Consider the following 24,684-nt stretch of genomic DNA (forward strand, 5'->3'; position numbering starts at 1 on the left):
CTCTGTGGTGTCCAGTACAGGAGCCACTAGCCACATGTGGCTTTGAGCACTTGCACTGTGGCTCCTACAGCTGAGGGGCTCAATCCTTTTCTGGTATGTAATTTTAATTAATTGAAATATAAAGAGCTACATGTTAGAGCCATATCCAACCTACCCCCAAGTCCAACCTACCCCCCATCCATGTTGCCCACAAGCCGATCTTGAGTGGCTCCTATGGCAGAGAGTGTGGCTCCAGCTGGGGTAGGCAAACCTTTTCTGTAAAGGGTGAGATGGCACGTGTTTTAGGCTTTGTGGGTCTCTGTTGCAACCATTCACCGTTGCACCTGAGGCGCAAAGGCAGCCGTAGACGATTCATAAAGAGGGGGTATGGCTGCATGCCAAGAAAACTTTATATGCAAAATCAGGTGGCCAGGAGGATTTGCCACTGGGGCTGCAGTCCTCAACTAGTGGTGAGTGCACGTGACGGGCTGCGGAAGGTGTTAGTTACTACCCGTCAGCAGATCCGGAGACCCGGGTCCAGGGCGCCCGCCCGCAGGTCCCCGGCCAGGCTGCACAGGCACCTGGAGCCAGCAAGTGTTCGGCAGCAAGCAGGCTGCCTGCGGTGAGGCGGCCGGAGGTGTGAGCCTGCGGCAACTGCCACTGGCCCACACTGGACCCAGAGCACGTGTCCCAAGCTACCCTCTGAAACTGTGCTTCTCTTTAAGCCCACATCTTTGGAGCTACCTAGGAAGAAATCTGTGTTATATGTTCACTTCAGCAGCCCCCAGCCCTGTGGAATTGAAATCAAGCTCCAAAAGTGGTCACAGCGTGGATCCATTAGCCTAAAACTGTCTTTCCGAAGGCTGATACCAGGGGCTTACACATCAGGCCATAACACGGGAAGCCGCAGACGCAAAGATGCAGCAGCCATCTTTCTCACGCCACACCCACAGCTCACACACTAAGGCCAATGTCGTAAAGCACTTTAGAACAAGGCAAAGTGTTCTGAAGTGTCAGCATCTAGAATTTGGGCCCTGGTAGGTCCAAACTTAGGAATGTCCAAGGTCAGCTCCCCTCCTGCTGGCACCAGCTATCAGCACTGACTAAGTGGCGTTGAGCATCATGCTGTGTCCTGAGGCTGTGACAGCCGTAAGACCCAACGCTGGGGAAGCCCCCCAAGGACACCTGGAGTTGTGCAGACAAAGTAAACTAGGATGCCGGGTCTTTTCAGGGGATGTGAACTTGCGTGAAGGCAGCCAAACCCAGGACGAAGGGACAGCAACTCTCTTTGGATGGGACGGTGGGAAGGTGGCACTGAGGGGTGATGGGTGAGCGGAGACCCAGATTCCAGGAGGTCAGATGCCTGGCAAAGGAATTCAATCTGTAAAGTGACGTCATCTCAGGCCCCGTCGGAAGGGAGGCTGGCAGCTCTTGGGATCCAGAGACCCAAGTGAGTCTCCCAGCTCTTCCACCAGCCCTGCTCGGAGAGGCTTTGTGCCCCTGGGTCACGCACCCAATTTTTGTTTTTCGGCCTCTATTTCCTCACCAGCAAAACAGGGGGTGGGGAATTCCTTATTTCTACTTCTATGGAGTTACTGCAAAGATAAATCATATGAATCTCCTAAAGGCTAAAAGCATTTAAAATGCAAGACAGTCATTGATGAATTCTTAGTTTTTGTGTCTAGTTCAAAAGACAAGTCATAAACCGTGGCTAATGAAGGGCCCCCGGCAGCAGCCGTCACCACAGGCAGCATCCCAACCCAGGTCCTGCTCCCTCGGAGAAGCCCGAGAGGGCACTGGGGCATGCCCACTGCCACAGTGACATTGAAGACAGGGCAGGGACCAGATCCAAAGTTGGCCGCATCCCGGACAGTGGCCTCCACCATCGCCAACGCCCCAGAACCTCCCAGCTGCAGGTGCGAAGTGGCACGAACCTCTTCTAAACCCTGTGCCTGAAGGGGCAGTAGAGAGGTGACAGGTCATGGAGACATCTGAAGTTTAAGTCACTTGGGGAACAGTAGGGGGAGGAAAGCCCTGAGCAGCCCCGGCTGTGCCAGGCCTCCCCCGTGGGGCCTGCAGAGTCCCTGACCCCACCCTAGAGAGTGTGACTCACTAACCCTGGGGTGGGGACCAGGAGCCTGTACTATTCACACATACACCGTTCATACTGATGTGCAGCCAGTTTGGGGACACCAGGCCTCTAGCAGACATAACCTCCCGCCCCGGAATCATCTCAGGAGCAAATGAATCAGGAATCTCCAGCCAAACCCCTCTGGGAGGCATAGGCCTGTGCGTGCTTCCATGCAGGGGCAGTGCCAGGTGGGCTGCCAGGGACTGCTGTAAGGCTAATCCTATAACCCCAGTGGGAGAAGCCTCAGCCGGCTACAGGGGTCCGAAACCAGGGTCAAACCAGGTTCCTCCTTCTACCACAGGCCCCTCGCCCCTTGGCTCTGGAGTGGATAAACCTTCTCCTGGCTGGGCAGGGCTGCAGGCACCAATGTGGGGGACTGCAGGACTCAGGGGTGGCACCAGGGGAGGACGCCCTGCCCACCTGTCCCTCGGAGGGTGCACCGGGGCCTGTCACAGGGGAAGCAGCAGCCCCATGGAGGGGACAGGAGCCATGGATCCTAATGCAGCACCCCCACCCTACCTCGGGGCTTCTTCAGAGTGAAGTGCGCACATCTGCCTGGCTGGTTTGCTGGGACAGCATGTGTGACAGGCCTGACTGCCACAGGCTCGCCAGATAGGCCCTGTGCTCCCTTCTATGGCATCCGGCTGTTGGGCCGAGAAGGGCCCCGGCACCTGAAGTAGGCCCGTTTCTACCACCTCACACCACCTTGCAGTCCCCAGTGAGCATGGCTCAAGGGCACCCCTCAGTGAAGCCCAAGTCACCCCGTGGGACCCGATGCAGTGGCTCTCACTGACCACTAGAAGGCGTCACTTTGTTCTGCAGGAAAGTGCTGGCTCTCCCAGCCTCACAGCCCCAACGGGTGCCCAGGCCCAGGGCAAGTGTCCTCATGTCCTCTCTGTGGTGGGGGCTGCCTGGCACCCTGTGGGCTTCAGGCCGTGGGGAGGCCGGGAGGCCGGCCTTCCCTTTGGAATCTGACTCCCACCTTCCCAGGCCCTGCCCCCTGGTTGCTCCCTCGCCAGCCCCCAGGGTGGCCCTGGTCAGTACACCAGACCCTTCTGAGTTTCCCATTTCCGCGTCAACCCACGTCCTTGAGTGGATTTAGGAAAGACTGGCCCCACCTCTCCCTGAAGTGAGCATCGCCAGTTCTGGGGCCCCTCTGGGCACAGACTGCTGCGTGTGAAGGGTGCCCCATCCCAGGCAGGGGTGTCACCCCTGGCACCCACAGATGCCTGCTCCCAGGACAAGCCCGGCGAAGCACTCAAGGGCCTTGCCTCCATCCGCCACCCACCTCTGCCTGGGGGCCTTCCGTGCCTGCCTCACTCTTTGGTTCAGTGGGAAACAGTCCAGTCCACAGTGGCCCCCGAAATCTGCTTCCCACTCACATGTACCAGGGGAGGAGAACCCAGACCCAGAGAAGAGTCCGAAGGGGACAGCAGGGTGGGGAGAATATTCCAGATTCATAGGCACAGCTCTCAACTTCCGCAGGAAACGCAGAACCAGAATCCAACAGCTTTGTTAGGAAATGAAAGCAGCTGGCCCCACACGTCTGGCAATAAATTGCTGTCATTTTGCTCGTCTTGCACTGACCCTAAGCTGAGACCACCAGAGGGAGACAAAACGACAAGAGAATCAAGATACAGGTTTAAAGGAGATCGTGTCTCCCCAGAGAGGGATTCCTCCTTTTCACACCGTGTATCTTACTCACACAGGCATATGCTCTGTGTATCTGCACAGCCTGGAGAAGAATAAGGCGCTCCAGGGTCTCCCCTGCCAGAAGAAGCCTGTTTGAAAGGCCACTTAGGAAAGCCCTAGACCCTCTGGACAGGGAAGGGGTGGGGAGTCCCACAGCTTCAAGCCTGAGGGTCTCCACCCCGCCACCTTCAGAGAAAATTAACCTGAACATGGGTGGTGGACAGAGGCTTCTAAGGCGTCATTGTGGCCCCAGGGGGTCTCATTAGCTCCAAGACCTGTCCCTGCATCCCTGGTGGTCTGGGAGGAGGCGGTGAGCGGAGCAGGAGCACAGGTGCACGTGGGGCTGTGGGGGTGCCTCCACAAGGCCCACTGCTCTCTGCAAAGGCAGACCTCAGTGCGACAATGGTACACTGTCTGGGCGGATCACAAGGTCAGGAGATTGAGACCATCCTGGCTAAAATGGTGAAACCCTGTCTCTACTAAAAATACAAAAATTAGCTGGGCATGTTGCACATCCCAGCTACTTGGGAGGCTGAGGCAGAAGAATCACTTGAACCAGGGAGTCAGAGGTTGCAGTGAGCTGAGGTCGCACCATCGCACTCTAGCTTGGCGACAGAGAGAGACTCCATCTCAACAACAACCACCACCATGGATTATTTGAGAGTTTCCGTGATCAAGAATCTGGGCATGGCTTAGCTGGGTGACTCTGGCTCAGGACCTCTTACCTGTCAAGGCAGCAAGGTGCTGAGTGGCGCTGCAGCCATGTGAATGCTTGAAGAGGGGGATCCACTTCCAAGTTCTCTCATCAGGCCATTGGCCAGAGACATCAGTCCTGTGCCATGTGGGCCTCTGGATGGGGCGACTGCCAACCACACCAGGCTAGCTTGGTTCCCGCAGAGGGAACAAGACAGAACAAGAAAGGGCAAGCCAGACAGAAGTCCCATCTCTTTGTAACCTGATGTTGGAAGCCATAGCCCATCGCTTCTGCCATATTCTCTTCAACAGAAGTGAGTCAGTAAGTCCAGCCCCCACGCAGGGGAGGGAACGACTCAAGGCCATGAATACCAGGAGGCAGGGGTCACTGGGGGCCATTTCAGAGACTGCCTTCCACACAGACATATACACTGTCACCAAATCTACAGCAGTGAGCAACCACACCACCCAGGTTACAGTCTCTAAATGTTGTGTCACAGGCTCCTTGGAGAAAGAACCAACTGGTTCCAATCCTTGGGCACGAAATATTTAAGATGATCCTGGGATATACCAGAAAACAAGGAAATAATCAAAGACTACTGGGTTCACACTGATGGGACTCAGAAAACAACCTGAAGAGGCTCCTGTTGGTAACCATGGTAACGATACACAAAACACAGCAACCATGCGAACAACAGTGCACACAACCTGACTGGTTATCTTTAAACACTGTCGGGGAAACGCATTCATTTTTAAATTTTTCAATAAAGGAAGAAATCAAGCATTTAAGCTGCTTTTCTTACAGGAGCCATATTCGAGGTAACCAAATACTTTTTTTTTTGAGACGGAGTTTCGCTCTTTTTACCCAGGCTGGAGTGCAATGGCGCGATCTCCGCTCACCGCAACCTCCGCCTCCTGGGTTCAGGCAATTCTCCTGCCTCAGCCTCCTGAGTAGCTGGGATTACAGGCACACGCCACCATGCCCAGCTAATTTTTTGTATTAGTAGAGACGGGGTTTCACCATGTTGACCAGGATGGTCTCGATCTCTTGACCTCGTGATCCACCCGCCTCGGCCTCCCAAAGTGCTGGGATTACAGGCTTGAGCCACCGCACCCGGCCGGTAACCAAATACTTAAGGGAAGGTTTCTCTGCATAGAAAAATTCCAGATAATTAATGAAGAAGAAATGATGAAATTAGAACACCACCATATGGCCACCTCTAATCAATTAACAGATCTAGACAATGATCGTTAATGGTTGCTAATATCACCAAAAAAGAGATGATCAGATATCACGTGCCTCTGGATAGAACACCACAGTAACATGTATGAAAGTTTTTGCCTAAACAATCAAACTGAATCTGATCAAGCCTCTATGTCTAAAAATAACCACTATTTTATAGGACACAGAGAACAGAGGAACACATTAACCACCACCATGACGATGCAAACAGCAAAATCCACACTGCAGGAAACCCTATGGGATAAATGATACAGATTATTCCACAACAACAGCAACAAAAAACTGTAAGACAGAAAAAAAGAGATGGATGGACAACCTACAAGAGACGTAGGAGAATTAGGAAATGCATTTATCAGTCTCAACAGTAGATTTTGTCTGGCTCTCCATTCAAACAGCACCCTGTCAACTGGGAAAATGCAAACACTAACAAATATTCAATGCTATAAATAAATACTAACTTTATTTTAGTTGTGATAACAGCATTGACATTATCTTTAAAACAGAATTCCTATATTTTAGAAATTCAATGTGGAATATTTAAAGAGGCTGTAAGATCTGAGATTTGCTTTAGAATAATCTGGGAAAGGGTCAGGGTGTAGATTAAATAGCACTGGCCCTGAATGGGTAAATACTGAAGCTGGTGATGAGTATAATATTCTATTTTTTCAAATGTTTAAAATTTTTATGATAAAATTAAAAGTATAGATCTTTCAAAAAGGTGTTATTTTCAAGAAGCCACATCCTACTATCATGTAAAATTGTTCCTTGTGGTCTACCCAATCTGATTAGGCAAGAAGAAGGAATAGAAAAAAACAAGAAAGGAAGGAGCAAAAATCATTCTTCTTTGCAGATGGTATGATTGCATGCCAGGAAAAACTCCAGGAAACAACTAAAAATCTATTTTTAAAAAATAAGAGAATTCACTAAGGCAATGGTTTAAATTTGATAGCTTTCTTTGTACCTACAAACAGCAATATGTCGAAAAATAATAAAATGAAAGTCAGCATTTACAAACACAATAAAAGGGATAAACACCAAGGAACAGACAAACAAGATATGTGTTGGATTTTTATGAATAAACTTTATCGATGAAGATAAATGAGCTTGAATAAATGGAAAGATAAATCCTTTGTTGGCTAGAAAGACTCTATGTCATAAAGCTGACATTTTCTCCTAAGTGGACAGATTTAAAGCATGCCTAATAAAAATACCAGTAAGAGTTTGTAGTGGGCTGGGCGTGGTGGCTCACGCTTGTAATCCCAGCATTTGGGGAGACCAAGGCGAGCGGATTACCTGAGGTCAGGAGTTTGAGACCAGCCTGACCAATATGGCGAAACCCCATCTCTACTAAAAATACAAAAATTAGGCCGGGCGCGGTGGCTCACGCCTGTAATCCCAGCACTTTGGGAGGCCGAGGCGGGTGGATCACGAGGTCAACAGATCGAGACCATCCTGGTCAACATGGTGAAACCCCGTCTCTACTAAAAATACAAAAAAATTAGCTGGGCATGGTGGCGCGTGCCTGTAATCCCAGCTACTCAGGAGGCTGAGGCAGGAGAATTGCCTGAACCCAGAAGGCGGAGGTTGCGGTGAGCCGAGATCGCGCCATTGCACTCCAGGCTGGGTAACAAGAGCGAAACTCCGTCTCAAAAAAAAAAAAAAAAAAAAAAAAATACAAAAATTAGCTGAACGTGGTGGTACTCGCCTGTATTCCCAACTACTCGGGAGGTTGAGACAAGAGAATCACTTGAACCCAGAAGGCGGAGGTTGCAGTGAGTCGAGATTGCGCCACAGCATTCCCGCCTAGGCGATACAGTGAGACTCTGTCTCAAAAAAAAACAAAAACAAAAAGCAAACAAACAAAAAGAGTTTGTAATGAATAACTAGACAAGCTGATTTTAAAGTTCCTATGGAAAAACAAAAGTACAAAAATATCCAGGAAAAAAGTCTGAAATGGAATGATGGCAGCAAGGTCTGAAAGTTGCCCTACCAGGTAATAGAATGAACCATAAATCCCCAGTAAATAAAGCAGCTTGGGTCTGCAACCTGAATGGGCCATTCCCGTAACAGATCCAGAAACAGATCGAGACCACATGATGATTTGCGTATGGTAAAGGCAGCGTTTCAAACCTGCAAGGGAAAGATTCCTTGGATAGCACTGGCACAACTGGTTAGCTGTTACGGGACGAAACGCCTAAAATGTAACTTTTCCTGTATCCATCCCCCAAGATAATTTCCAGAAAAATCAATTATTTAAATAATTTAAAATAATATCGTCAAAGTTCTAGAAGACAACTTTATTTTTATTTCTAGGTTTTTCTTTTTCTTTTTTTTTTTTTTTGAGACAGAGTCTCACTCTGTTGTCAAGGCTGGAGTACGGTGGCACAATCTTGGCTTACTGAAACCTCTGCCTCCCAGATTCTCTTGCCTCCTGATAACTGGGATTACAGGCACACGCTGCTGCACCCAGCTTATTTTTTGTACTGTTAGTGGAGATAGGGTTTCGCCATCTTGCCCAAGCTGGTCTTAAAAACTCCTGAACTCAGGTGGTCCACCTGCCTTGGCCTCCCAAAGTGCTGGGATTATAGGCATGAGCCACTCTGCCTGGTCAACAAATTTATTTTTTCATTTTTTTTTTTTGAGACAAGTCTCACTCTGTCGCCAGGATGGAGTGCACTGGCAGGATCTCAGCTTACTACAACCTCCGCCTCCCAGGTTCAAGTGATTCTCCTGCCTCAGCCTCCTGAGTAGCTGGTACTATATTCGTGTGCCACCACACCCAGCTAATTTTTTATTTTTAGTAGAGACAGGGTTTCACCATGATGTTCTTGATCGCTTGACCTTGTGATCTGACCACCTTGGCCTCCTGAAGTGCTGGGATTACAGGCGTGAGCTACCGCGCCCAGTCAACTTTATTTTTAAAATTAGTCTCAGGAGTGTGATGGTCATGCTAACCTCAAAATGTCAGTAGACTCAAAGGAAAAAGACTGATACATTTGACTAAATGACATGTTTAACAAAGTAAAAAGCATGCCAAAAAAAGAAGAAAAGAATAAGCTGGGGTAAACTTTTACAATACAAACCAAAGGGTTAATTTCCTTTATATGTAAAGAATAAAACATATCAGTAAGAAACACCCAAATTCCCAACTGCCAGAGGCTGCGGGGCGGGAGAAATGGGGAGATATTGGTCAAATGGTACAAACTTTCAGTTATAAGATGACTAATGTCTGGGGTTCCAATGTGTCAAACTATGACTGTATTACAATCCTGTATTGTACACTAGTAATTTTCTGAGATGACAGATCTTAAATGTTCTCATCACACATAAAAAAGGTAGCTATGTGATTTGATGGCTATGTTAATAAGCTTGACTGTGGTAATCATTTCACCAAGTAACTTTATACCAACACATCACATTGTATGACTTAAACGTACAAAACTTTTATTTGTCAATTATTCGCCAATAAAGCTGGGGGTGAAAATCTAACAGAGGAATAAGCACAGGAAACAAACAGGCAATGCACTGAAAAGAAAAGCCACTTATGAACACATGAAATAGCGTTTGGCTTCACTTATTATGAAAGACATGTGAAATCAACAAGACACGTCTTCGCACTCATCAGCCTGGAGCTTATATCAAACAGCTGGTCATACAGTGTTGGTGACAATGTGGGAACCTCATACATAATCAACTCTCATACATAACTAACAGCAGCATACACTGTCCCCCCTTGGGAAGGCATTCTGCCCATATCTATCAGAGTCGGTACACTGTCCCCCCTTGGGAAGGCATTCTGCCCGTATCTATCAGAGTTGGTGTGCTCCTGGCCTGTACCCCTGCCACAGCCAGGAACTGCCTCTATAAAAGAACCCACACCTGAACACAAAGGCATAGCCCCAAGGCTGTTCATTTCTGCATTGACTGGAAATCTCCTAACAATTGGTCCAAGGGCGCTGGTTAACACCATATCCCACATCCACTAAATTGATCTTGTGCTGCCATTTAAACAATCAGGTGGACCTAGTATTGTCTCCAAGATCTAGCAAGAAATGAAAAAGCTAAGTACAGATCCATGTGGCCAGCGCAATGTCTACTTAAGGAAAAGGGTCTGTGGATAGGGTGGTATAGGTCTAAGAAATTCCTGGAGAAAATCACTAGAAATTTAAGTGGCTTCCCCTGTACAGAGGGACTAGGGGTCTCGGACGTACGAAGAGGTACTGAGGACGTACTGTGGGGATTTCCAGGGCAGAACTCTAACTCTCGCAGCTCTTGGTCTAATTCAAGCACTACTCTGAGAAACCTTTAACAACTTCTACTAGTGAACAAAAGTTCAAATTTTAAAACATGACTAATTCTTATTCCTGCTGACTACCTACAGTACTGCAGAAACATGATCTTGTTTGTAAAAAAGATAAAGTCATCTGGGTTTCCTAACTTCTCTTTAGAATGCTCCACATCCCTTCTAGTCCCACAGGGTGACCTTCCCTCCTCTCTTCCTGCCCATCCCCCACCCAAACAGGCAAAAGAGGAGGTGGGAGATGTCTTCACTGTAAGAGTCTTATCTGAAGAGGTTCACCCCAATTGTCTATTTTAAGAAACAGCAGGCCAGGCGCGGTGGCTCACGCCTGTAATCCCAGCACTTTGGGAGGCCATGGCGGGTGGATCACAAGGTCAACAGATCGAGACCATCCTGGTCAACATGGTGAAACCCCGTCTCTACTAAAAATACAAAAAATCAGCTGGACACGGTGGCACGTGCCTGTAATCCCAGCTACTCAGGAGGCTGAGGCAGGAGAATTGCCTGAACCCAGGAGGCGGAGGTTGCGGTGAGCCGAGATAGCGCCATTGCACTCCAGCCTGGGTAACAAGAGCGAAACTCCGTCTCAAAAAAAAAAAAAGAAATAGCAAACGAAGTCTCAGATCCCTTGTGCCCACTGCATGAAACCAACAAAGCAGCTTTACCGCTGTGAGGAGGCCTGAAGGAAGGGGTGATAGGTGAGCTCAGCTCCGGGTCTGGGGAATGGACTGGTGTGGACTTCAGCCCTTCTCCAATTCCTGCCTAGAACAAGAAGCAATGGCTGAAGCTGCCCACACACTGTGTGACGATGAGGTGACAAGCCTGAGAGGAGGCCACGAAACGCAGCGGTGCCGATCCGGACATCACAGAGCCACTGAACCGGCAGCCTCTTGCCTCTGGGCTTCTTTACGGAAGATACCGCCTCCTATTTGCACAAGCTCATGTTAGGTGGGTATTTTCACACTTGTACCCAAATGCATTCAAGCTGATACAGGTGTTTAACTGGAGAAGCTTTTGCCAAATTCATTCCATTCCAGGGCTTTCCCTCACCATTAGGATGATCTCTTCCTGGTGCTGGGTAAGATTTTTGGTCCATGAAGGCCTTGCTGAATATAAATGCTCTAATAGTAAGGGATGTTCTTTTGCTTAAGTTTTCTCCATTTTCATAACAAAGGGCTTCTGTTCTACAGAAGAAACTATAAATGCAGGCTTTCCACGTTGGCCCCAGTTGGTCACAGCGGTCTTAGCCCATTTGGATTGGCGTAAGGCAGCCGGCCTTGTTTGGATCTGTTTTGGAACAGTGTGAGTGGTGCAGGGAACTGAGTTTTCTGGGACGCCAGGAGCTAGAACCAGAGGAACCCCAGGCACTGACACTGTTTCCCAATCCCTCACAATCCCACTCCCTGCAGATATGAGATTGGTTCAAGGGCTGGGGAATTTAATGTCCAAATCATGTCTTAGACAGTGTGAGGGTTCTGTCTAGATGACACCATGAGACACGGAAAAGTGAGCTTCCTGGACCCATGAGACCCTGCCTCACTGGAGCAGTGTGACTGGCACCCCCACCCTGGCTTCTGCCCACCCAGGAAAATGGTGCAGTGATGCACTGCATTCGCCCAGCTCATGAGGTGCCAGCTCCTATAAATCAGGAGCCCCATCAAACCCTACGAACAGGATTGTGAGCAGCGTGGTCTCTCCCAGGAATCATCACAGCCTGCCCATAGCCTGATGTGGCCTGAAGAAAACCAGTTTCAGCCAGTTTAAACCAGATGAAATGTACCTAAAACCACATGTAAACTGCTGGCCAAAACCCATTTGAGCCTATTTGAATTGGTCAAAATGGAACCAAGTCTCCCTGAATTGCATGATATTAAGTCTGACAGTTTAAAGCAGATTTCTACCCAATCTGAGCAGCATTAAGCCAGTCATAACAGTCAAAATTGATTTGAGCCAGTTAATCCAGTTTCAACCAGTTGGAACTGGTTTAGCTTGGTTCAAACTAGTCCTCTAAAGGCAAATCTGGGGGCTTCAGTTTCCCAGGCTTTAGTTGTTTGCTAAAAAAGAAAAGCAGCATGGGAAGAGCTGAACGCCATTTATTTCTGAAGACTAATTTACCTTGCTCGCATAAATATTTATAAGAATTAATTACCAGCTTATTGAAAGAATTAATGAAATTCACATTGTTTATTCTAACACATTAGCAGGGGCAGGAAACATCCTCCTGACAAAGAGAGAGAAATCCTACTGAAGAAGCTCTTTACTCTGAGGCTGGAGCACTAGAAGCAACCCCAGCAGACCTCCTACAGGGGCCCCGTGGGGTCTCTGGATGCTCAGCTCCGTCAAAGCCAGGCAGGTGTGCTCCCCATCCCCAGGAGTGACACGGAACATATCAAACAGTCTCCTTCTTTACTGAATGTTGAAATGCACTATTAACCTCCTCAAAAAGGGTGGAACAATAAAGAGAAACAAAGGACAAAAAAAAAAACAAAAACCAACAGCCTGAATTTGGATACGATTACATCCACCCTGATGAGAAGTGTTAGCTATAACCAGCAGCTTATAAAGACACACTTCAATCTATTCAATCAACACTGTCGTCTGTGATGTAATTAGCAAGGGTGTAATTAAAGGAAGAGGCCTACTGTTCCTTGCATCAAAGCGGGCAGATCAGCTGGACCTCCCCTCCCCACTAAGTGGGGCTACACAGCGTTCAAACAGCCAATGGCCAAGCGCCTTGCTGGAAGGCGCACTTTGTAAACAAGCTTTGCAGGTGAATACCAAAAGTAAAAGCACCATCTGTTTTGATGTAAAACGAGGCCGGATGCCCCTTGAGAAATAAAATTCAAAGTCACTTACCAGCCACAAAACTTGGAAATGAGGCCACCTTCTTTGTCTGTTAGGAAATATGGAAAAATAAAACACATACCAGTTGTAAGTACGTAGTCCGCAGGGTGAAGGCTAAAAGCAGGGCTGTGACATGTGCCATGATGAGAAAAGCGAACCCCCACAAGTGAGGGCGTTCCCAAGATGGCAGCTCCATACAGCAAACTAGTTTGTGCAGGTAACATGATATTGGAGAGGGGCCCAAAAGCCCACTTCTAAAATGTAGGGACCCTCAGACTAGCAGATCCTGACTAGAAGGGAGCCTACAGACCATCCAATATACTGGTGCTCCAACTGCTGGGTGTGACACGCCTTTAAAAGCAAGATAAAGGAGACTGAATACCGGTCCATCGGTGGCCACTGTTATTTCATCAAAGTTAAACAATCTCATGTAAACTATGTTACGTAGAGAGGGAAAAGAACTTCCGTCACAGCGGCGTTACTTTATAGGAGATTGTTTGTCAAAACCTGTTGTTGATTTAGAACAGTAGCTCTCAACTGGGATGATTTTGTTCCCAAAGGGACAGTGGGTAATATCTGGAGACATTTTTGGTTACCACAAATCAGTGGTGGGGATGGGGTAGCTGCAAGGATCCAGTGGGTTGAGGCCACAGATGCTGCTCAACCCCTACAGTGCACAGGACAGTCCCCCAAACAAAGAATTACCTGGGCCTCAGTGTCAACAGTGACACTGTTGAGAAACCCTAGTCTAGAACATGGTTATCAGATAATGAATAGAACGGCTTTCTATCAAATTAAGAAGCACCAATGATCCCCCACCCCCATACATACACCATCTGCAACACAGGAGCTCTCCATGGCATGGTCCTAACAGCAGGGAAGCCCTCTCCTCCCTCCTCCCAGGCCTGCGTGCCCTCACCTCCTCCCCATATGGTGACGCCAACTTGGCTTGACTTGGACTCACTCTCCCCCAGGCACTGGGTGGGAGGAGAACATCATGGACAAACTGAGCAGACCACAATTCAGCGGGCCACTCCATCATTAGATGAGCGTTCTGGCCCAGAACTCTCATCCTTGAAACAAATTACCTCTGGGATGTTGTTATTGTCAACAGGTCCATTGAGATCAGAGCGCTGCTGCTTCCTTGGCTGCTCCAGACCATTGCAAACCTGGAAACGGGGAAGTTAAAGATTCTGTTTTTATATGTTAGAGAAAGGCAAGATGCAAAACCTGGATATGCAATGTGATACAATTTTGTAACATGCATGTGTATGTAGGTGTGTGTACAGGTGTGTATGCAGACATCTACTGAATTATACTTAAACTGCTATGCACTTAATATGCTATTTTCATACTTCTAAAAAAGTTATGTTAAATCATTTTTAAATGTATTATCTTTTAATTGCAGTCAAACGCACAGAACATCAAGTTCACCATCTGACCATTTTTAAGTGTACAGCTCAGAGGCACTAGGTACATCCGCATTGTCGCACAACCATGGTCAACATCCACCTTCAGAACATTCTCCTCTTCCCAAGACTAAAACTCTGTACTACTCATTAAACAAACTCCTCAATACCCCCAGCCCCAGCCCCAACCTGTGCTCCTGGCAACCACCATCCTACTTTGTTTCTGTGAATTGGGCAGCTTTCGGAACTGGCTTACTGCACTCAGCAAAATGTTCTCAAGGGTCATCCACACTGAAGCACGTGGCAGAATCTCCTTCCTTCTAAGGCTGAATCACATTCAACTGTGTGTTCATGCCACATCTTGTTTATCCAGTCATCTACTGATGACACTTGAGTTGCTTCCAATTCTTGGCTACGTTGAACGGTGCTGCTATGAATGTGGGTGTGCAAGTATCTGCCTGAGTCTTCACTCTCACTTCCTCTATGTACATACCTGGAGGTGAAATCACTGGATCACAGGATAATTCTATCTTTCATTTTTTAAGGAGCCTCCATACTATTTTCCACAGCAGTAGTACCATTTTACGGTCCCACCAACAGTGCCCAAAAAGTTAAATGTTTTTAAAAACTCTAAATTGTTGGATGAGAATAAATGCAAATTAGCAAATCTATTACTATAAAATGCCCCAAGTACATGTCATAAGTCTTCTCTTAAAGAAGACACAAACTACAGCTGCTTCTACTTCAATTAATAAAATTTAAGGTTAGGTATATTTTCTCTATTTAGTTCCTTATACCATCCAGAAGATGGAAGCCAGATCCATAGCCCTTAAATCCCCATCCAAACCCCAAAGGAGGATCCGGAGCCTGCACGGTAAGTCCAGTTCCAGAAATTTCTGAAAATAAATTATTAAGCAATAACAATATGATGATGGCAAGGAAGACACTGATGTAAAAGTTACATTTACCAGCTGGGCGCAGTGGCTCATGCCTGCAATCCCAGTACTTTGGGAGACTGAAGCAGGCAGATCACTCGAGATCGGGAGTTAAAGACCAGCCTGGCCAACATGGTGAAAGCCCATCTCTATTAAAAATACAAAAATTAGCTGGATGTGGTGGTGGGCGCCTGTAATCTCAGCAACTCGGGAGGCTGAGGCTGGAGAAGCACTTGAGCCTGAGGGGCAGAGACTGCCCCCAGCCCAGATGGCACCACTGCACTCCAGCCTGTGTGCCATAATGGAATTCAGTCTCAAAAAAAGTTACATTTACCTAGCACCTTCAGGTTTACAAAAGCCTTTTGCGTACACAATGAATATTCTCCCTCTTGCTCGACAGGTGAGAAAACTGAGACCCCCAAGTGTTGGGCTGGCTTGTCTTGGAGTCAGGTGAGGCCTCGAGGTGTGGCTGTTCCCTGTCCTAGTCTATCACTGTCTTGCTCTTTAATCGAACTCTGCCTTTCCAGGGGTTTGAGAAAAATTAAAGGACTGGGGCCCAAACTCCCGGAACTGATGGGGATAGACATGCAGTGCCCCAGGCAGTCAGAATGACTGTTGGCTAAGCCTCCCCTCCAGGATCACAGACACCACTGGATTTCAGAGGCGATGGGAGTGGAGGGTGGTGGGGGAGTGGGCGCCAGTGCTGGGCTTTAAGGATGGCGAGGGAGAAGGAAGTGAATCTGCTACATCTCAAGAAAGCTACAAGGGGCTGCCCTTCCTAGAGCTGAGGGGGTGCTACAGTGCAGCTGGTACCCAGACGGTCTAGATTCAGGTGGGTCCCTGCCTCCTTGTCCTGCTGTCCCTACCCCGAGCCCCATGAGCTCACAGGCCTGGCCAGACCACACCCTGCTGTCCTGGTACGACCCAAGGCCTGGCTCTGGCTTGTCTGGGGCTACTGGCATGCTGCCCTACTTTTCAAAGCCTAGCATCCCAGCAGCAAAACCAATCCTTCATGCACGAGAAGGCTGCGATCCACCCGGGCCTCCACTGCAGCAGACCCCGCGCTGACCAAGCTGAGCAGACAGTGTCCCTTTCTGTGGGGCTGGGACAGGCCCAGGTACTGCTCCTCCAAGGCTTCTTCCCCCCGCCCAGCCCTGGCACTGCTCTTCCTGCGATGGCCAAGGAACACCAGGCAAAAGCTTCCAAAGGATGCAGCAAGAGAATCTTGCCTCAGATGCCGCTCACATTCTCCTTATGTAAATCTAATTTAGGACATCCCCAGAGAGCTCTGTTGAGGACACTTTGCTGTTTCAAGGTGCATATAGCACACCTCAGTATTTTATACTCTTGTCTGAAAGTTCTCAACAGTGCCCTTCTGCATGGACTTGGTTTCCTGAAGGGCTTCCCTGCCCTACTAGCTGCTAGACAGGCACTGGTCATCTCCAAAAAACCCCCAAAGAAACCAACCAACCAACCAACCAACCAACCAGCCAATGAAATTAGGTTAACAACATCCCTTCTGCAAGCTGGGGATGGGATTTAATTTTTCAGGCAGAAGGAACACCGCAGATGTAAGGCCACAGACTCTCATCGGGCGGCCACATACGTCAGGGGTTGGGGGACACAACAGAAGCCTCACCCCCCATGGGCTAGGGGGCTTGCCCAGCCATTGTACCTTTGTACAACTTCAAGCCAGGGCTCAAGGCTTGGCCAGGGACACACACTGATTCCCACAGCCCCACGCTCTGCCCACAGGGCTCCTGAGTGGGGGGCCACAGTGTGGGGTGTCCCTGGGCAACGTGAGGTCTTCCCTAGGGGTGACCCTTTCCTACACATCAGCGTTTCCTCTAACTCCCTCCCAAGCGGGTGTCCACTCATCACCATGACAACCGCATCTCACAGTAAACAGCAGGGGCTGCTTTCCAAAGAGGCAGGAGGGTGGGCTTGTGATGCTTCTCCTTGGGAGAGCCCATCTGGTGCTCTAATTTCCATCTCAGGGGTGGCAGGGTTGGGGGGCTGGCAGCATCTGAAATTCACACGGTTGAAAGCCCACATGGATTTGGGGCTCCTGACATCCTAAAGATGCTATTTAAATCCTGTTATGCCCTCCTCAAGGTACAGCAGCCAGTCACCCCTCAAAGTCAGACGCCAGCCAGGGTCACGTCAACTCCCCACAGCCAAAAGGGGACATGGGGTCCCATCCCTCTCTGAGTAACTGTAGTGGGGCCTTCCCGATGCCATGAACTGAAACCCACATCCACTCGGAGGTGGCAGTGGGCACAGCATGAGAAGCAGTGTGTGCCCCCGGAGCTCTGAAGACAGAAAATTAATGTGTGGTGTGGCACAGACTGTTGACAGCACACTGGGACCGGGGCAGCTGTTCAGGGCAGAGATAAGTGCTTATAATAAAAATACACTAATGCCAATAAATCTTTCTAATAAACATCTTGGTTCCAGTTGATGAAACTAAAGCTTGATTTTTAAAAGTGTCGATTCTGATTTTGCGTGCTTGATGAAACTGAAAATACAGCAATATAATCACATTGCTTTGGATGAAACAACATCAAACCAGTGCACACCCAACTCCACTCAGGCCACCTGCAACAAAGGCAGCTTGCTTCCGAGCACGCTCCAGAATGACACACATGTCAGAAGCTGAGGTTAGGGACAGAAGGCATCAGTGGAAAGCCAGGCTAGTGGAAAGCCATCAACACATCCCCAGTGGCCTGTGAAAATTCTCCCCAAACGTGACCCTGTGACAGAAATCCTGGGCGGATGAATGACTCTGTTAGACGGCAGTCTTCTCTGGGAATCACTTCATGGTTCCTGTTTTCAAAAGAGGCGATCATCCCTACTCATCCGCTATTTCAACAGGCACTTCTTCCTCCACCCAGCTCAGGAGGGGCGGCCAAGACCTGCTGCAACACCAGAGCTCCAAGCAGGACCCGCGAGAGCCTGACCCCCTGGTTGGACGGAAGGTCTCACTCAGAAGCACGGATGCCTTCTTTCAGAAGCCCCTGGATCCGTCCCCTGACATCTGCGTGGCTCCGAAAACATTACAGTATTGTTCTTTTTCTTCCACACCTCTTTACAATTCAGGTCACTCCTGTGATATTTATCTTGAGGAGAATGGGCACTCGGATAGCATATTTATTCGTATAATAGTTACTCCCCTGGGGGAGATATCTTTTCAAAGCAGATCTGTGGCTTTAAAGTATCATGGCAAGACACACTGGGAAAACCAGCCAGTCAGTTTGTACTTAAACATCTCTAGGCAGGCCTGAGAATGGGAGGAGGAAGGGGAGTCCCTCCTGCATCTGGTATCCAGACATTTCATGAAACATACTAAAAAATTATCCATTCTCTATCTGAAGTGCAACTTATTTTTTCAATTGCTTATTATGGTAAAATATACATACAATAAAATGCACTATCTCAATCATTTTTAAGTGTATAGTTCAGTGTTATTAGATTCATAATGTTGTTCAACCATCACCACTATCACTATCTTTGTTTTTTTTAAAAAAACGGAGTCTCACTCTGTCATCCAGACTAGAGTTCGGTGGCACGATCTTGGCTCACTGAAACCTCTGCCTCCTGAGTTCAAGCAATTCTCCTGGCTCAGCCTCCCAAGTAGCTGGGATTACAGGTGTGCACCACTGTGCCCAGATAATTTTTGTATTTTTAGTAGAGACAGGGTTTCACCATGTTGTTCAGGCTGGTCTCAAACTCCTGACCTCAATATCCGCCCACCTAGGCCTCCCAAAGTGCTGGGATTACAGGCATGAGCCACCCGGCCCATCAACACTATCTTCCTAAGTTTTTCTTCTTTTACCCATCTGAAATTCAAATGTAACTGGGCACCTATACTGTTACTTGCTAGGTCCAGCAGCTCTACGGGGCAGACAGGCTGACAACATACTCTGGCCTGGCTTTGTTCTCCACTCCTGGTCTGAAATCTCTCCTCCATCACTGATCACTGGGGCCACCTGCACACATCCTCCACTTCATTGTTCACTGTCTCCTCACAGAGCCCTGTAAAGGGCAGGCAGTGGATGGCTGTGCCCAGTGCAGCATTTCAGAGCAGAATCATATTTGTCTAAAGTTGTCACTGCATTTTCAGGCATTGTCAAGTGCTGTCCAAAAGTGAGTCCACATGGCCAGGCCTGAGCAGGTGCCTGTTATATGTCTCACGCTGCACAGGGCAGCTCTTACTGAGGACACGACAATGTACACAACAAAGACCCTGACCTAGGACAGCTCATCTTCCAATGTGGAGACAGAACCCAGTGATCCTGTCAGCCTCAGACCTCCACAGGATGAGCCAGGATATCAACAGACACACACATGAACAAAAGCAGGCCCTGGGAGACCAGGCCAGAGGAGTTGAAGCCGTGAGCCCAGAGATCAAACCATTATGGCGACAGGGCTGTTTAATTTTTTTCCTTTGAAAGTAATCAGAACCCTCATGCATTGCTTGTGAAAATGTAAAATATTCTGTCACTGTGGAAAACATCTGTGGTTCCTAAAAAATGTAAACACTGAATGACCGTATGACCCAGTAATTCCACTCCTCGAGATACACCCAAAAGAGCTGAAAGCAAGTGTCTACACAAAAGCTTGTACACAGATGATCACAGCAGCACTATTCACATTAATCAAAAGGTAGAAACAACTCTAATGTCCATCAATGTTTGAGTGGATAAATAAAACATCATACAGCCATTCAGGGGAATATCACTCAATGCAAGCCACAAAATGCAATGAAGTACTGACACATTGAAATGCAAGCCACAAAAATGAATGAAGTACTGACACACGCTACAACAGAGATGAACCCTGAAATCACTATGCTGGTGAAATAAGCCAGACACTGAACGGTACACATTGTCTGATCCCATCTTTATGGAATATCTGGAATAGGCAAATCCAAAGTGAGAGAAAACAGATTTTTCATTGTGGGGGCTGGGGAGAGAAGGAAGACTGCTTCCCAAGTGCAGGATCTCCTCTGGGGGCAGTGAAAATGTTCAGGAACAGCGGAGGTGGTTGCACAACATTGTACTAAATGCCACTGAATTGTATGCTTTAAAATGGTAAATTATTATATTATGTGTCTATTACTACAATTTAAAATAGTGGGAGAATCGAGAGTTAAGGAGAGCCCTGTAAACATCTCCAACATCCTGGCCTATGAGAGCCCCTTCACCGAAGCTCTAAGGAGGTCACCTGCCAGCCTGTACTGAGCGAACACTCCCATGACTGACACCCAGGCAAAGTGGGAGATGGCCCAGGCAGGGGGTGGGTCATCCAGGTGACAGAGACAGCTGCCCATCAATCACTGACACTCCTCCTGGTCATCTGTCTCACATACCAGATGCCATGCTGGGTCCATTTATGCGGAAGGTGGGAGCTCCGCCTCTCACAGCCATCAGTGCTGCAGAACTAGGGAGTATTCCACTTGGTTTTGTTCAATTCCCAAATGAGAAAATCTTCAGCAACCCTTTCTAGACCACTGGCTCAGGAGCCAGCAAGACTGCTTCTGCTCTACATGTTTGTTGCAAACACCTGCAATTTTTCCATCCTGCTAATTTAAAAGCAAGAAGCCCTGTGTGTATAGTTTAATGACAGCAACCCACTGGGGCTAAAAATCAATCACGTGGCTTTATTGGAGGCTCAAGCCTGTGGTTCTCCCAGGAGGCATGACTGCTACCTCTCCTGTGTTCTCCCAGTGGCCTCCGCACTTGACCAGGAGCCCTGCACACATTCTGACAAAAGTAGCTTGACATGTGAGAAAGGAATGTAACGATGGTGCCCAAGCCAAAAGGAAATTAAATGACCAATAGTAAGTTGATATTAGACTTCGAATTCCAGAGGGTGTTTTCTACAGCATTTAACTTCCACTAATTTAGGTAGGCCAGTTATCTGTTCTCCTAATATGAGGAGTCCACGGTTCCAGTCAATAAGATTAGTCCTAATACAAAAAAAAACTGAGTTTATTCTCAGTGGAACTGCCTAAGGGTATAGACACTAAAATTAAGTCTTACAACTCATAATTTGAAAAACAAACTTCACCAGATGTTAAAGAAGACACCAATGATCCAGTTAACTTCCACTAAATCTACCTGTCTGCTTATATGAATATACAAAGTAGAATATCTGGGATATTTAAACTTGCAGAAAAGGCGAGAGGATAGCAGAAATAGCAGTCTTTTTTTTTTTGAGACGGAGTTTCGCTCTTGTTACCCAGGCTGGAGTGCAATGGCGCGATCTTGGCTCACCACAACCTCCGCCTCCTGGGTTCAGGCAATTCTCCTGCCTCAGCCTCCTGAGTAGCTGGGATTACAGGCACGCGCCACCATGCCCAGCTAATTTTTTATATTTTTAGTAGAGACGGGGTTTCACCATGTGGACCAGGATGGTCTCGATCTCTTGACCTTGTGATCCACCCGCCTCGGCCTCCCAAAGTGCGCGCATTCACTGCGCGCATTCACTGCGCCCGGCAGAAATAGCAGTTATTTAATGTGGAGTTAACGATATATGTTTATGTTCATGATACTCACAAGGCATTACCACAACCACTTTAGTGTAAGCCACATCCTGGAGGATCTACGTTCCTTCCACTCCTGCCAAGGTGGGATCATGACCAATACAAGACTTAGGAGAAACGGGGAGGCTCCCCTTCCCACTCAGGTTGTGGCTGTATTATTTACCCATGGCTCATGTTGGTCTTGAATGTCCTCCTGAAACCTCCCAGGGATGTGCCGACCCACCGTCCTACGACTGCACATACCAGGTCCACAGGTCCAAAGGCCTGAATGGGTGTAATCAGCTCATCCCTACTGTGGCTACATCCAAATAATTCTGATTAGCCCAAAATGTTTTTACTTCTTTGTGGTTGATATAGTTTGGATGTTTGTCCTCACTCAAATCTCATACTGAAATGCAATCCCTAATGCTGGAGGTGGTGTAGAAAGTAGAATGTTCTTTTTCTAAGTTTCCCTTCTTGTTAAAGAATAATAATAATAAATGTCAGAAATAATAGTTTCTTTTAAAGACTAACTTTCTTCAAAGCCTTCTTGCTTTTTGCTAGTAACTCTTTGTTTAGCCATATCCTATGTAAGCTATTAGATATAAGGGAATAAGAACATTCTATGTCCCTGTACTTTAACCAAGATATCTGGGCTAGACATCCTCACAGGCATGTCCCAGCTCGTAGCCTATGCCCCTTCCTTATTTGGAAATGTTATTACTTTTCTAAGTCCTTTCAAAAGCAACTTCCTCTTTTCCTTTGTTCTCCATTGCTTTACCTATTCAGGAAAGTTTTAGGTTATTAGCCAATCAGGTTTAGCTTAGACTGTGAGGTCTGGCTCCAACCAATGAGATCAGACACAGCAGTAAGGACCCAATGCATAAGGGATAAATATGCCTGCCTTTCCTTTGTTCATTGTGCTTTCACGGTAAGATTGCTGACAGACAGCACCCTTTCTGCAGAAAGTAAAACTGCCTTGCTGAGAGATCCTTTGTCTCAGTGCTGATTTTTCTTTGCAACACAGGGGCTGATGAGACAAAAGGGTGCATGAGTGATGCCACCACCGACAGCAGCAGCCTCCACCCTGACATCATGCCTGAGCAGCTCTGGGGAGCAGTGTCTCCCCAATGTAAGCCCAGCTTGGGCTCCCAGACCTGCACAGCCTGGCTGCACCCACAGCAGATCACGCAGGCCACCTGTGGGACAGACCCAGCAGTGAGTCAGCTCCCAGTGTCTCTGAAAAGGACCAGGACCAGATGGAGGCCTGGACCACAGGTAGCTGTTGACACTGGAGTAGACAACAGCTTCTGTGAGCCTACCCAGCCCAAACCTTCAGCTCCAGCAGGTTGGGCCTTGGCTTGGTCTCAGCTGGAGGGAGACCAACTTCTCTTCTGAGAAGGTTGACTGGAAAATTGGGGGCAGACATGGGCATGGCAGGTCCATTCCATTCCACATCTCCTTTTCCCACATGTCTGAGTTGTCTGTAGTTTTCCTGAGCTGCCCATGGTATTCTCTGACATAGGATAAGGAGTTATTCTTGGTCAGCCCCTATTACCATAGTCTCATGTCTTTTCACAGTAGCTGATTAGCACTGGTCATGATCTGAATGCTTTGGGGTAAAATTCCCATGCCTGCCACTGCCACACTGTCACATCTTGGGCAAGCACACCATAGGTGACAGCATGCATCTCAGCGTGTTCAACCACAGGGTCCTTCTTCCTAAACAGATGTTTCTAAAACTTCTTGCACTGAGCCCTGCACTTCCTAGGGAACGTCATGGACTAACTGATTTTGCCAGCTGGGTGTCTCTCAAGCCTCTGGTGCATGACAGGCATGATGCCCGGCACCACGGAGGCCCAAGAATGGGAGGCATGGAACCCCGAGAAACGGATGCATGTAGAGAGCTCGGGTTCCGTACCCAATGCTCTCACTCCCCGCAATCTGCCCGAGGCACACCGCAGGCAGATCAGTGCAATTCAAGTCAATATCTCTTACACACACACACGATGAGCACCTCGGCCTGCTGGCACCTCTTCAGCACCTCTGTGCAAGTCCTTCTAGACACTGCCCATCTACCCTCCCATGCTTCTCCCTTCCCAATCACCAGAGCTGCTCAGGCTCGGGGGACCCCGCCACTGGGTGGCCACCACCAATGGGTGTTTTCTTCCCTAGCCAAGATCTCTCCTAAGCGCCCTGCTGCATCTGGCCTTCCTGATGTCCCTCCCCTCAGCTCCTCAGGTCTGTCCTGGCTCCCCTCCACACCCCAAGTAGAACCCTCTGTCCCTCGCTCATCACCATCCCCAACCCAGGTCCTTCGCCTTCCCCTCATCTTGTTTCAGAGCTCAAAGCCCTGTCACAACTCCAGCCCCTCCATGCTGAGGACACTCGCACACCTCCACGTTCAGCCCCACCTTGTTGGCTGACTTCCCAAAGCCCCCCTCAAAGTCCCAGAGCCTCTCTGCCTGTCCCCCACTCTGGAGCCTATCCCAAAAGCCTGCTTGGAACTCAGCTCCTGAGCACATGGCCACACCTGAAAGGGGACAGGAGAGCCCCATGTGTCTGTCTCCCTCTAGAACGAGTTTCAAATGCAGGATGATGCCACTTTCACCCTGGCAGCCCCAGTGACTGGCATATGGCAGATGCCAATTCACACAGGCCATGTGGGAGGGAAGCAGGGAGGCCCAGCCCCCCACATCAGGAGCTGCTCAGCAGGGGAAGTTGGCTTTGAAGTAGAGTGTGAACTGGGGTGGAATCTGGAAAGAAGGTGTCCAAGGTTAAGACAGGCTTGGCTATCATTTGGAGTCAGTGAGAGACGGTGGTCCCAGGCCCAGCTCGTCTGCCTGGAGGAAGAGGTGTGTGGGCTTCTCAGCTAACTTCCTATTAGACATAGGGTGTGAGAAAACCAGAGCAGCCCTTGGGGCTGCGTGGC

The 24,684-nt window shown here is 48.4% G+C and overlaps 1 protein-coding gene across 12 annotated transcripts in view; it reads right to left on the reverse strand.

Annotated features, from left to right (window-relative positions):
* The window catches only part of APBA2 (amyloid beta precursor protein binding family A member 2), a 209,563-nt gene that overhangs the window by 22,164 nt on the left and 162,715 nt on the right, over nt 1-24,684 (reverse strand). For all 12 annotated transcript variants that reach the window (XM_021666816.2, XM_064376321.1, XM_021666823.2 and 9 more), the window contains 2 exons: nt 13,971-14,051; nt 12,895-12,931 (listed from right to left, as the gene is read on the reverse strand). In XM_021666816.2, the coding sequence (XP_021522491.1) occupies nt 12,895-12,931; nt 13,971-14,051 (118 nt within the window). The remainder of the gene's footprint in view (nt 1-12,894; nt 12,932-13,970; nt 14,052-24,684) is intronic.

This window comes from Aotus nancymaae, unplaced genomic scaffold, assembly GCF_030222135.1.
Source record: "Aotus nancymaae isolate 86718 unplaced genomic scaffold, 86718_ANA_hifiasm-v0.15.2.pri h1tg000014l, whole genome shotgun sequence".
NCBI classification, from domain to species: domain Eukaryota; kingdom Metazoa; phylum Chordata; class Mammalia; order Primates; family Aotidae; genus Aotus; species Aotus nancymaae.